The sequence below is a fragment of the Megascapheus bottae genome, chromosome 19, assembly GCF_031878675.1.
Source record: "Megascapheus bottae isolate mThoBot1 chromosome 19, mThoBot2.hap1, whole genome shotgun sequence".
Lineage (NCBI taxonomy): Eukaryota > Metazoa > Chordata > Mammalia > Rodentia > Geomyidae > Megascapheus > Megascapheus bottae.
Window position 1 is genome coordinate 29,392,953 of NC_143527.1, and position 13,817 is coordinate 29,406,769.

At 37.8% G+C, this 13,817-nt stretch overlaps 1 protein-coding gene across 1 annotated transcript in view; it reads left to right on the top strand.

Annotated features, from left to right (window-relative positions):
• The window catches only part of Klhl14 (kelch like family member 14), an 89,022-nt gene that overhangs the window by 54,500 nt on the left and 20,705 nt on the right, over positions 1-13,817 (top strand). Inside the window, exon 3 of the mRNA XM_090353277.1 lies at positions 13,438-13,527. Within this exon, the coding sequence (XP_090209403.1) occupies positions 13,438-13,527 (90 nt within the window). The remainder of the gene's footprint in view (positions 1-13,437; positions 13,528-13,817) is intronic.

Here is a 13,817-nt window from a genome sequence, read left to right on the forward strand (position 1 = left end):
AACCTACCCATACCCATTCACATGTCCCACATAGCTGGAATAACAGCTCTGCACCACCATGTTTGAGACAGGATAGAGGGTCTCACAAACCTTTTACTAGGGCTAGCCTCAAATTGTGATTCTCCTAGCATCTGTCTTCTGAGTAACTAGGATTATAGGTGTGAATCCCCAGTGCTCTGCAACCATTTGATTTTTTGCAGCCACTAATTTTGCATGTCTCCTTTCTCTCTCTGTGAGATATACTTCAGAAAGTGCCCAGACTATTTTTTGTTTGTTTGTTTGTTTGTTTTGTGGATCACAGGGCTTGAATTCTGGGCCTGGGCATTGTCCCTGAGCTCTTCAGCTCAAGGCTACCACCCTACCCCTGGGCCGGGGTGTTGTTTCTGAACTCTTCAGCTCAAAGCTAGCTACCACCTGACCACAGTGAGTCACCATGCCACTTCAGGTTTTCTAATGGTTAGTTGGTCTTTAGTGCCCTGGCTGGCTTTGAACCTCGATCCTCCATATCAGCTTCCTGAGTAGCTACAATTATAGGCATGAGCCACTGTACCCGGCTGCCCCAGTCTGTTGAGACTGTCATCTCAAAATTTTATTCCTAAATAACATTTTCTGTCAAGAAGACTGAGAGATCACCACATAGTCATATTGACAGCTATGGTGTATTATGTACCAGAATGCAGAACAAAGTTAGCCCCAGTAAAAGTCCAAAACTGCCACAAACCCTGTCACCATGGAGTTGCAAGGCATCCTTCTCCCCTCCCGCCTCCAGCATCAAATTGGGACAACATGTAAACTTCTATCTACCAGGGAGCCCACTGAAGACTTAGGCCCAGGACTTCTGTGGTAATGGCTATACCGAACCCTGCAGCTTTAATCAATTTAGGTTCACAGAGCTAATCTTGATCAGTTAAGGTAAGAGAATTCTCCTGAAATTTAAGTTCTTGGAGACTAGTCAAAGCTCAAATCTGCTGGCATTTCATTCTAGACAGGCAGCCTAGAGGGAACTGCAAACCCTTCCAACATACCTATGTTGACATAAAAGTTGAGCGAGGCTAACCTGCTCTCAATGACATCAGCCATGCTGAATAATCTGCTTCCACCAAGGATGGAAGCAGAGAAACAGGCTCTTATTTGTCTGATGTGGAGCCTGGCTTGTCCTGTTCTTCAAGAAACACATACCAACAAAGCCAAGTTTAGCAGGTGATAAGACTTCTCACTGCACGGAGGGACAACTGCAGCACAACTTCTTTTGGGGTGACCTTTGACCTGGCAGTTGACTTTTTATATGTAAGAAAGTGGAAGTTTCTCTCAAGAGCACTAGGTAAAGCCTATCACCTCCAAGCACATCCACTTTCAATCTACTTCTAGGCAGCTAGGGACTCATGCATTACCTAACATGGCATACAGCCTGAGAACTCTATTGTTAGTCCATTTCTTCAAATTTCATACATGACAGCATGCAGTCACACAACTCATCCAATATAATCTCATTGAATCACCATTATCTGTTCTGTCCGTTGTTGGTTGAAATGTCATATGGCCTGCATGCCAGTTCTTCTGTACTTTTAGCCCCTGAAGGCAGAAAAACCTTGATGCCAACATTTCAGGACATCCTGTGATTATAGTCCCTTTTCAGCCTGCTACTAGCAATGGAATGAAGCTAACCCTCCTTCCTTACACTTAAAAAAAATAATAATAAAGCTGAGTCACTAATTGTCTTCCACAGTTTTATATATATATATATGGATTCATTAATGTTTCTAGTTATATACATATATATATAAACTTGAAAGTGTATGTGCATGAATATATATATACATACAAAAACATACACACTTTCAGCAAGTTCTACATAAATATTCACAGATGTGCTTCAACAATAAGATTCCCCTAAATATTGATATAGGATAAGTGCCAATTATTCATACGGATTCATAAATATATTCATAAAAGTGTTGCTTAATATTCAGTGGCTTTCTAGCTTTGCCAGTAAAAGACAGTGCCAAAAAAAGGAAAGCAGAGATTCTCCATTTGCTATACATGTTCCTCTCTTATATGTACAGCTTTCAAAGTCTGCCTTTTTCTTCAGCCGTAGAAACTGTAGAACTGTCTCAAGGCTGCTCTAGACGGGTGGCTCTCTGTAGTCGTGGACATTACTTGAACTCATCTCCTAAGGTCCCTGACAAAATTATCATCTCCCTGTGTGGTTGACTTGAGTTCCTGGCCCAAATACTCTGCTGCTTCCTGGACTTAACACCAGCATATACACACACCACATCCTTGTATACCAAATCCTTCTTAATCTTTGTAGTAAGCAACTGCTTACAGAACGATCAGAAGAAATTGAGTTAGTACAGGCACCAGGATTTCTTGATTAGCTAAGGGTGTAGTCCAAAATGGAACCTGAATAGAGAAGTCATGTAATTCTTAAAAGCAAAGATAATAGTCTCTGCCTTTAGTTTGCTCCCATTTTTCCAAAAACATTTTCTCAAGCCAAAATTAAATAGTTATGTGTGTATGATCACATAAAAATGATGCTTATTGACATGAACTCCAAGAAATAGAAACAAGAGGTTTTATTCAAAAACAGTTGATACTGTAAATATGCAATCATGAGAGTATTCCAGAAATGAAACTCACTTTGGCAATTCATTTTTAGAAAACATGCTGTTTAAATTTAAAATAATATCATATAGCCTAGCCAAAAGCAATATTTTTTGAAGCAATGCTGATTTTTACTATTACTGACTTATGTAACAGCCTAAGGGGGGGTGGAAATCTCCCTTTAGCCTTCTTATGTGTCCTAAGCCTTACTAATTCCCTGGATATTTCCTCGTTTCTTTACAAGCATCAAATGACCAATTGTTCTTCACCTACAGAATTCTGTATCCTGTTTGTTTAACTGTCTCTCATTTCTCTCTTTCTCTCTTTCCCCCCCTCTCCTTCTGTGTCCACTGTCAGTTCTAGAGTGTAATGATGTCTAATTAACAGTTACATATTCACAGTTTAATACAGTAACTAAAAGTTACTCAGTATATAATTTGACTAAAATGGAGGAAGGAAGATGATAAATGAGTATTTCCTAAAGGAGTTCATTCACTCTCACACATTGAGAATTCATGTTCAGTGAGAAAACACAAGCTACACCCCTACCTTCCCTCTGCCCCAATAATTTCGTGCACCTCTTGGGCTATCATCTAAAAGAATTTTTATAATTTAGCAGACATTATTACTAACCTATCATCATATTTCCCACAGTAAAATTAATCCTTGCTCACTTGATATTTGTCAAGGATTTTATTTCCAAATCTTTATGTAATGTGCTAATCTGCTAGTTTATATAATTTGTTTTTAATGATTCTTTTTAAATATAGAAAAATTCTTTTTAAATATAGAAAAATGTACTAGTTTAGTTAATTTGTTATTTTTAATGATTCTTTTTAAATATAGAAAAATAGCTCCCCTCCAAGGAGCTGGGGTTAGGAAGACATTGTGCTGACATGGGGAAAAGGCAGTCATCTAGCAACTAGTGTGTTTTCAACATGTCTTGAAAAACCTTATAAGAGATAACCAATCTGTGGTTTGAAGCAGCAGAAACACAACACTTATCTTTGAAAGCTTTCATTTCCAAAGACTTTTTACTTTCCAAAGATAAAATAAAAACTTCATTTGGCCAAGATATATACAAAGTAAGATAATTGATATTGTAGTGGAACAATTATAATTTTGGAGCATATTAGTGAAAACCTACAGAGGGGGAACAGCTACATGAACCAGGTAATGAGTAGTATTCTTTTTGAACCATGTCTCCCCTTTCCTTGCTCTCTCCCAGTTTTTTTCCTCCCATTCCTACCACAAAATGTATAGTTCATTTTCTGCAGTGTCTAATGAGTATCACTCTTGTATTTGTTTACTCTTTATTCTACTTTTTTTGTGCCTTTCCTTGATATCCCAAATACAAACAAAGAAGACAAAAGGAAACAAAACAACAACAACATCAATTAGAAAATAAAATGGTTTCTTGTTTCCTTTAATTGGAGCTTAAAGGCTCTAAAACCTCTTTTGCTTAAAACTGATATTTGCATTCCATCCTTTCCATCAGATGACATCTTTCTTAAAAGCTATGGAATGCTGATCTAAGACACACCTTACTCTCTCCTTTCTCTTTTTTCCCTTCCCTTCTCTCCTTTGCTTTCTCTGAGATCCAGCACAGCTTGATACCTTCCTAACAAATACATTTCATAGTCTTTCTTAGCCAACATTCATTACCTCATCCCACCAACATTTATGGATTCATTAATGTTTCTAGTTACCACATAAGTATCCAACAACTAGAGAGATTCCAGAGTCCAGTACCATGTGCCGTGTAGTTTCCTGCTAAACACAAGCTGTAGACACAAGTGCATAGAGTGTGAAAGACACAGGTCTCTAATATTAACATAATGCATGCTAGTATATACCCAATAAAGGTATATATTTAGCCTGATGGTATCATGAAAGAAGGAGAGATAAAGTAATCTTCATTCTCAGAATGACTCTCCTTTAGACACATTTGAATTATTAAAGAATTAAAAAAAGCTTTGTTTATTCTCACATTACCTCCAAAAAAGTAAAAAAAAAAAAAAAAAACCTCTCTGCACTAGTATACATCTTTTTATTTTGTCAGTACTGGAATTTAAAAATCAAAACCTGGTGTTCTTCAGAGAGATATTCAAACACATGAGCTACACCCCTGGCCCTTTTTTGTATTTGTTTGTTTGGACAGGGTCTTGTGTTTCTGTCCAGACCCAGCTGCAGGCAGTGATCCTTATGCTTGTGCCTTCTCTGTAGCTAGGTGACATATATAAGCCACTTCATCTTTTCCCCAGATTTACTTTGGACCATTTAAACATTAAAAAAGAAAAAGAAAGAAAGAGAGAGAGAGAAAGGAAGAAGGAAAAGAAAAAATGAAAAAAGTCTCTGGTACAGATTCATTAGTATAGAAAAAAATTGGGGGTGAGGGAGAAAAGTATTTCAATTTTATGCTAATTCAGAGTATCCATAAATTCTTTCCTAGCTTTAGACCCTAGTAATCTCTTCGAAAGCTTCATTTTTTCTCAACTGTTAGTAGCAATTAGCAAACCATCTCCAAATATCCAGAATATTTCCAATGATTTCTGTTTTTCAGATATAATACATCTCAAATAGAATAGAAAGAAGTAGCAAAGCCTTTTCAATAGTATCTATCGAGTATCCGATATGTAAAGTGTTTATGTGTGTGTTTCTGTCTCCAGGAAGGCTTTGGCAGACTTGCTAGATGGTTGCAGAAAGATTGAATGGCAGGCTTAAATTAGTACACTTTTAAACATTTATATTTTTCAATTGTGTTTACTATAAAATTGAAGAAATTGTATTATTTTTTAAAAAATCTCCCTCCAGCATCTCATGGCAAGAAATATTCATTCACTATTATTAAAGTAAAAGTATCTCTCAGGTTCTATTTGTTTTCAGCAGCATGTAATTGCTATTTGAATGTGCTCCAATGAATAAATACTTCACAAATATATATTCTAGCAGAATCATGCTTCAAAAATATCATTTCTTTTTCCTGTTTAGATAGCTCTCTAGGAAAAAAATAACCTTAAAAACAGAAGAGATTATGTGGTAATATATAAATTATATTAAGCAATCAAAACACAACAGAACAATGTATAGAATACAAATGAATGTTAAATATATGAAAGAACTCAAACTTTTCATAATAGTAAATGAATGCAGGTTTAAATTTTGAAGAGATATTAATTGTTCATCTACCATATTGTCAAATTAGAAATAAAGAAATGGGGTAGAATGTCACAAGATTCACCAACATGTAAAATGCATTCGTTCACTCCTGGGCTTAGAAGTTTGACTTGAAAGAATTGATCTTACAGGTGAACTCCCTTAGGATCCAGAACCCCTCCCTACAGCACTGTTGTAACCACAGTCATTGTCAGAACATGCCCCTCTCCTAACCTGAGTGTCCTCTCCTGATGAAAACCTCCATTACCTCTCAGCTAGACAGAGAAGGTTCTCTCACTTATTCCTTCTGCACCAGCAGCAGACAAGGGTGATTTTTTTTTTAAATCAATCAGATTATGTCATCCTGTTTCTTAGGCCCCTCCAATGTCTTTCTATCATATATAGAATACAAACTTGTACACTATATTCACAGCTTCCCTAGCAGCACAAAGACTCACACCCTTTGAGTTCATCCCTTGCTTGTGGGTCCTTCTACTTTGGGCTCCCCATGTAGAGTCTCTCCCACAGGCAGGACTGATTCACCTTTGCTTCTTTATCTCAACATGAGTCCTTTATCTCAATAGTTAACCAGATTCTTTTATCCTTCAAATTCTACTGTAACTATCATTCCCAAGAAAGACCTTTGACCACTGGTTTCTGTAGTAGTAACCAGTGCTTACACTTTAAGCAGCGTGTCCTATATTATTTCTCTTTTCAAAACCTGGATGCACTACTCACCATTGTCTTTTTATGTCCTCCCTCTTCCTGTCCCTCTCTTTCCCTCCCTTCTCCCTATCCCCCTCTCCCTCTCCTCCCTGCCCCCCATCCCTTGCTACATTATTAGCAATCAGGAAAAGTATAAATGATTAACAAATGCTTATTGAACATACACATCCACAAAGAATGGCATGAACTTTAAGACACATAGTATAATGAAACACTGTGCTACTATTTAAAACAATGCAGTGAAAGAGTCTTGGTGTGACGTCTGACCCCCTGACCCGGGTCGACACCCATCTTTTCCATCACAAGCATCCCTTCAGATCCCTCCATTCTTGGTTTCTTGAAGTGTGATGACAGCTCCCAGCCAGTGCCTCAAACTTTGGTGCTTGCTATTATTCCTATATCTGCTTCCTGCCTGGCTCCCTATCTCAGCTCAGCCCCTTTTCTTCTTGAAGGCTCTGGAAGGTGTTCCCAGACAGTTTCTCACTCTCCTCCCTCTCTCCCCTGAAGCTGGATTTATCTGTCTCCATTGCACTGGTCATGTGAAGTAGAGGGCCCATTTTGTGTCTGAACATGTGTATCAGGTGCATACCCTGAATAAGCATCTTCCAAGTTCACAGATCTTCCCAGCAGTTGCAGCCCTGCCTGGCATGGGGTAGACAAAACAAATGTTTTGGTTTGTCAGAAATAAATAGAAGCATTTCTTTAGTGTAAGGTACTAAATGGAGCATCTACAGTATGTGTTTGCCATTTATGTTAAACTGGTGGCTCACATATGCTATCTTTCTAGAAGAAAAACGGTGAGATGCAAAACTGACACGTTCGGATTTAGGGAAGGAAGGTTATTTGTCTCATGAAACCTCCCGAGACAACAATAATAAGAAAAGTGTTTGTATTTACCAGATTGTATACTTAAATTTTCCAAAAAATTTAATTGGACAGGTTTGCAAATGTATGTGTTAGTGATCAAAATAGTATCAAGGTCTTCCTATTTGTTTAATTTAAATTAGATGATGTACTCTATAACCAGTTAATTAGTGCCTCTCTCTTCTTGGCATGGTTCCATGCAAGTTCTTTTTGGCTATTCTAAAAAATTTGTAGGTTTTATGAAGGACATCTACATTAAAAGAAATTTGTATTTTTTTGGACATGAAATGCCAGAGGAGCAGATTTTATTAGTCTGACATAGAATAAAGTCATCCTAAATATAAACAAGCCCCCTGAAAGTTCTAGATAAAGAAGAGGACCTTCAATTCCCATAATACTCAAGAATCTACTTGTAAGCTCCAACAGACCCTCTAGGTTTAAAAATTAACAATAGTAACATCCTTCTAGTACACTCTTCTACATAACTGACTTGTTCAGTGTCTTTCTGACTCCGTCAATCAAATATACCCTATTTTAAGAAAAACTATTTGAATACCCATACTCAGAGAAAAAATTTTAACGGAACATATACATGTTTGTTTTAAAAAAAAAACTAAGGATTCCTTTAGATATTGAACTAATAGCCACATTTAAAATATGATTCAGTATAAAATTATATACAAATTTCAAGAACACCATCACCGAACACTCAGGTACTCAGTAATTACTTGCTGGTTGGATGAGCATACCTATTGAAAATCAGTAGAGTGAAATGGATAAGAGCGTGGGGTGGGGCCCTGAGAGTCTCCTGTTTGGATTCCATCTCTGGTATTCATTAGGCGACTCTGACCTTCAATAAGTGACTTACCCTGCCAAGGCCTCAGTGTTTCTTCTAGGATTAAAATGGATACATAATGCCTGCTTCAGAGTTTGTTGTATTAAATGAATTCTATAAGTAAATATAGGTATATAACACCTGTACAATTGTCATGAATCTTCTGATATATTATAATGTCATGAATTATTCCATTGATTTAATTTTCACTTGCCTAAATGGAGGTAAATGAATATCTAGAAGAGGATATACATAATGTTATATGTTATATGTTTAGAGATATTAAACTGGTAAATATGGAAGTAAAAATTTTTAATGTAATTCTCATCTGTGTGGCATGTGGCAAATTTTTGGTAAGTGATGATTAGTATTGTGAAAAGCAACACAATTTTCTGAGAATTTTTGAATTCCCCATTTTTACAATGTATGTATAATTGCAAGGAATTTTTGTACCAAATTACTTTTATTTATTATGTTAAGATTATTTATCATTATTATTATTTATGTGTGTGTGTGCGCGTGTGTGTGTGTCTGTCTGTCTGTCTGTCTGTCTGTCTGTATGTATGTATGTATGTATGTCTGTCCTGGGCTTGAGCTCAGGGCCTGAGCACCATCCTTGGACTTTCTTGAGCCTTAGCACCACTTCCGGCTTTTTTCTATGTATGTGGAACTGAGGGTTCGAACACGGGTCTTCATGCATGCTAGGCAAGCACTCTACCACTAGGCCAAACTCCTGGCCCCTATTTTCTTTTTTACTTATTTTTAAATAGCATGCAGAGGAGTTTTAGCTCAACATATGTACAATGCATCTTGGTTAATGTCACCACTTTTATCATTCACCCCATCGTCCCAAACCTAACCCATCCCCTCAATTTTCCTGGCTTTTATTTGTACTGAGTTACTTTTAAACACTTGAAGTCATGTAGTGAGGGTCCTATAATGGAATTATAACATATAGCTTAAACATTTTTTCATAGTAAGTGCATAAGTTGATCATATCTGAATCATGGGTATGATGCACGGATTCATAAGAAAGTAAGTATTTTTTATTATGCTACAGTATCTCACAACAATAGTGGGATATTAAAATGTTTTAGGCCATTTTCTCATATTTAGGACGTTTGGCAGAATCAAACAGAGCATTCACATTATGTCATCTATAGCCAAGATTGCTGACATTTGCCATATATAGGTGAATTTGCATTCTCATGTGCAATATGTGTGTGTGTGTGTGTGTGTGTGTGTGTGTATGTGCACGTGCATGCACGTCCATGTGCTTGCACATGAGGCCTGGGGTTGGAGCACAGGGCCTGAGCACTGTCCCCAAGCTTGTTCACTCAAGGCTAGTGCTCCACCACTAGAGCGACAGCACCATTTCTGGGTTTTTTGGTAGTTAGAGATAAAAGTCTCATGGACTTTCCTGCCCTGGTTGGCTTTGAACCACAATCCTCCAGTCACAGCAGCCTGAGAAGGTAGGATACAGTTGTGTGTGTGAATTGCCAGTGCCCAGCTTTGCTCAACACTTTAATGCACTGGTGGAGGGCAGGGTAAAAGTCCTTGTGGACTGGTATTTATATGACCTTAAAATTATGGGAAACCAATGAAAAGGTGTAGAAGTACGTTGTACCAGAGATTCAGCTTCTTGTAATTGCTGACATGTATTTTGTGTATGATAATTAGTCATTCTGCAGAGGAAACACTGATTTATCCTCTCCAAATATTACATGTAGTTTTAAAATTAGGATTTAGGGTACTCAGAGTAGGAAATGCAGAATTGAAACAAACTGATTACAATTTAGAGACTTATGGAAGGGTTTTCTCAGATGACCAAAGATTTCTCTTTTTATATTTTCTGGGATTTCCCCCCTTTCCTTGTAGCATTACTGGTTTGTGAAATGAAGTTGAGAATTCTCACAAAGGGCCTTATAAACATGTGTTATTAGATTTTAAACCTGATTTGAAAGTGCCTCTCTCTGACTCCCTCTGAGTAAAGTGACCTTTTTAAATGGAGGGAAGTGGCTTTAGATGACAGACATGATAAATGCGGTCATGTTCACTCAATAAAATAAGGCCCAGTGCATTTGAGGATAAATCAGTGAAATGTACAGCCCCACCTGTCTGTCTCCATCATTCATTTCCACTGTCACTTTCACAGTGGCTGATGGATCACAGTTGCTGTAAAATTAGACAGCCTTTAATCTCATTTCATCCTGATTAGCTTCTCTTTCCCCTTTCCCTCTAACTCACTGACTGACACGCTAAAAATTCACACTGGGCTGTATATGACTGTGGAGAGCAAACCTCCTTCCTTACCTGTTTGTGAGGCCAAAGCAGGTGTCCACCTCTGGAGAAACTTGGAAAGAACAGGGGTGTGATTGGTGTTATTTAAGAGAAAATAAGTACAGGAACCAATGCCATTTTAAACAGACTTTTGGCTCCAACTCACTGCCCTAATGTATTTTGCTTTCCTTCAGGATTAATCAGAAGTCAGAGAAATGAGATCTTTTACAAAAATCAAACTGCTAGGAAACAGCTTTTTTTCTCCTGTAATAAATTAGGGACTCTGTTGTATTCAAAATAATTGCAGAGTTTTGTGTATTTTACACAAATATTCATGGCAATAACTCAGAGGACACAATTCAGGAATGAGAATATTGGAATATTCATCCAAGAAATACAGCATACAAGATTTTTTAATAAAGGTAAAAATATGCAAATAAATGACCAACTAAAACTTGAAGTCCTTTATATTAGGACTTCAAAGGCTTGTTTCTCTCTTATTTGGAGAAATTCAATAATTAACTTAGTGCAATAGTTTCATTTGTTTGCATAAAGCATAACAATAGGGGTAATCAAATGAGAAAGAGGCTTAAAAATAAATCATGTATTATTTCCTTCATTTAATTTCTGTTTGCCTGGATGGGAGCAAATGAAAAGCAAGAACAAAACACAAGTGTTGCTATATTTTCAGAGACTATGTTTCATTATGTAGCTGGTTAACTTGTGGTTAAAGAAAAGAAAATTGCAATTTTAAATTATTGTAAGGTGTTTATGCATTACACTGATTTAAAGTATAAAATAAGCATGGTAATCCAAACATAAGTGGATTGTAGTTGCTAGCCCATATTCTTGTACTACATCTCATGGAATTAATTCTCACAGAGGGTAACTAATGCTGTACACATTTATACTGAATGATAAGCTGCCACAATCAGGGGTGTGTGTGTGTGTGTGTGTGTGTGTGAGTGTGAGTGTGAGTGTTGGTACCAGAGGTTGAACTCAGAGTCTGGGCACTGTCCCTTAGGGTTTTTTTCTCAAGGTTGATGCTTTACCATTTGAGGTATAACTCTATTTTCAGCTTTCTTGTGGATAATGGAAGGTAAAAGTCTTAACCAACTTTTCTTCTGGGCTGGCTTCAAACTTCAGTTGTCAGATCTCAGACTCCTGAGTAGCCAAGACTGCCATTTCCTCCACCAGTGTCCAGCTACTTTTGTTTTTGATGGTTCCGAAATAGTATCATAATTCAAACAATAACAAAATTTTTTAAAAATCTTCAAAATATATTGAACTTTAGTTGTGCAATAAACTCAGTGTAGTATCTCTTTTAACACATTCCGAATAATGGAGCCTTCTTGATTTAAGCAGCCCAAAGCATTTTCCAGAGAAGTAAACTGAGGACTGAGATGTGTCGATCTAATTCATGGAACCTGCAAACCACTGACACCCAGTTTCTGCATCACTCCCAAATCAAGGAGTTTCTGTACTAATACTTTTTTCCCATACAAATATAATTTCAGGGGAAAAAAAGAATATTCTTACTTACCTAATATTAACTAAGCAGAACCCTACAGTCCTTGGATACAAAAACTAAGTTGCTGCTTTGCTATTTTAGAAATACTTTCTGAGTTATCAATCTCAGAGTCATATTAGCTTCTTAGTACTTTTCATTTATGTGTCTTAGCTAGTATAAGTGATTTCTAAGGAAAATAAAAGATAATATAAACATAAAATTGAAATGAGTGATATAGATCACCGAAAATAGTTTGAGTATGAGATGCTTCCCTGACCCCCACCCCCTCTCTCTGCATTGGCAAAAGAGCACAGAATAAGAGTTGGCTGGGACTCATATTGATTTCCCACTGCAGTGGTTTCTTAAGTGCTCTGTTGATCCGTGTCAAGCAATAAGTTCCCTGCCTGAACATGCACATCAGCTCCTCATTTGTCCTCACCTAGATTTAAGGTGCCCATATGATGATCTGAACAAGGACATCATTTCTCCTTCTGGTGTCCCTGGGCGGCCCACACCTCTTCATGTGACACGGCAACTAACACTGTGTGTATGCATTTACATTCACTCTAGGAGATTCGAATGGCAGAGAGGACGGGTACTGCACTGCTCTGCCCCATATGGGACAGTTGTATCCACCTTGTGCATTTGCTACTCTCCAAAGGAGATGCAAAGGACAGCAAATGCAGAGGAACCTGGCATTCGTTGGTTTCCAAATCATGTCCTCTTCACACAGCAACCACCACAGTTGGGCAAGGAGACAGCAAGAGATGAAGAGAATAGATTTTTTGTGGTGTCCCTGACAGCTTTCCTCTTTGGTGCAGAAGAGCTCCTATGCAGATAGATAGAAAAACATGTGATTGTGCTGCTAATGACACGGTACAAAAAATTAAGCATATACGTTTGGCGAAGGCATTAAATCAGCAGGACCTTAATTTAAAAACTTAAAACTGCCTGGAAATTCAGCTTGCTCATTGCTGTGGAATGGAAAGCTACCAATCACTCCGAGTCTGTTTGTGGAAAGATTGCCAGCAAGCCAAGTTGGGCAGAGCATGTTAATGGATCCAAGTATATTCGGCAGTTACTTCTTCCAGTTACTGCCAGCCTTGACCATTTGGGAGTGTCAGTGGCTGTTTTAGAATGTCATTCCTGTCATCAGGCAGGTGAGGAGAAGTTCAGAGTGGAAAACAGCATGGCAGGTTGTTCTTGACTAATTTGTGGAATAACATTATGTAAAACGAATCAGAAGGGGTTGGGTTTATAACCCCAGGGAGCACACAGCCGAACGGTGGATGGGAACCAGTGGGTTTGGAGGTAGCCCTCCACTGCCTTTGTCGTCTTCTTTCTGCTGATTGGGTTTCATATTTTATACACCTCGGTGAAGCAAATAGCTGGTGTGCTGAGGTATCAAATGCTAAGATGGAAATTTTATGCAACTTTTCTTCCCCCCCCACCTCAATTCCAGTTATGCCATACAACAGTGCCCACCACTGCGTTGTAGAAGTCGAAAACTTCTTGTTCGTCTTGGGTGGAGAGGACCAGTGGAATCCAAATGGTAACTATTTAGCCACTTTAATTGTCAGTGTTTCTATCAGCTTTATGTAATGATCATGCAATAGTTAAGGCAACTCATTTTAATGAGAAAAAGATGTATTGAACTCACAGTTTTGGAAGAGAAAAACATAAACTTGCATTCTTTTAGTTCTGGTGAGGCCATTGCATGGTGCATGTAAGAATATTGTGATAATTTTTAATTATTATGACTGGGGGAAGGGAGCAAGCATAATCCCTTGGGGATCTTAACAAGCTATGGCCCTCCTCCAAATAGGGCAACTCTTCTAGGTT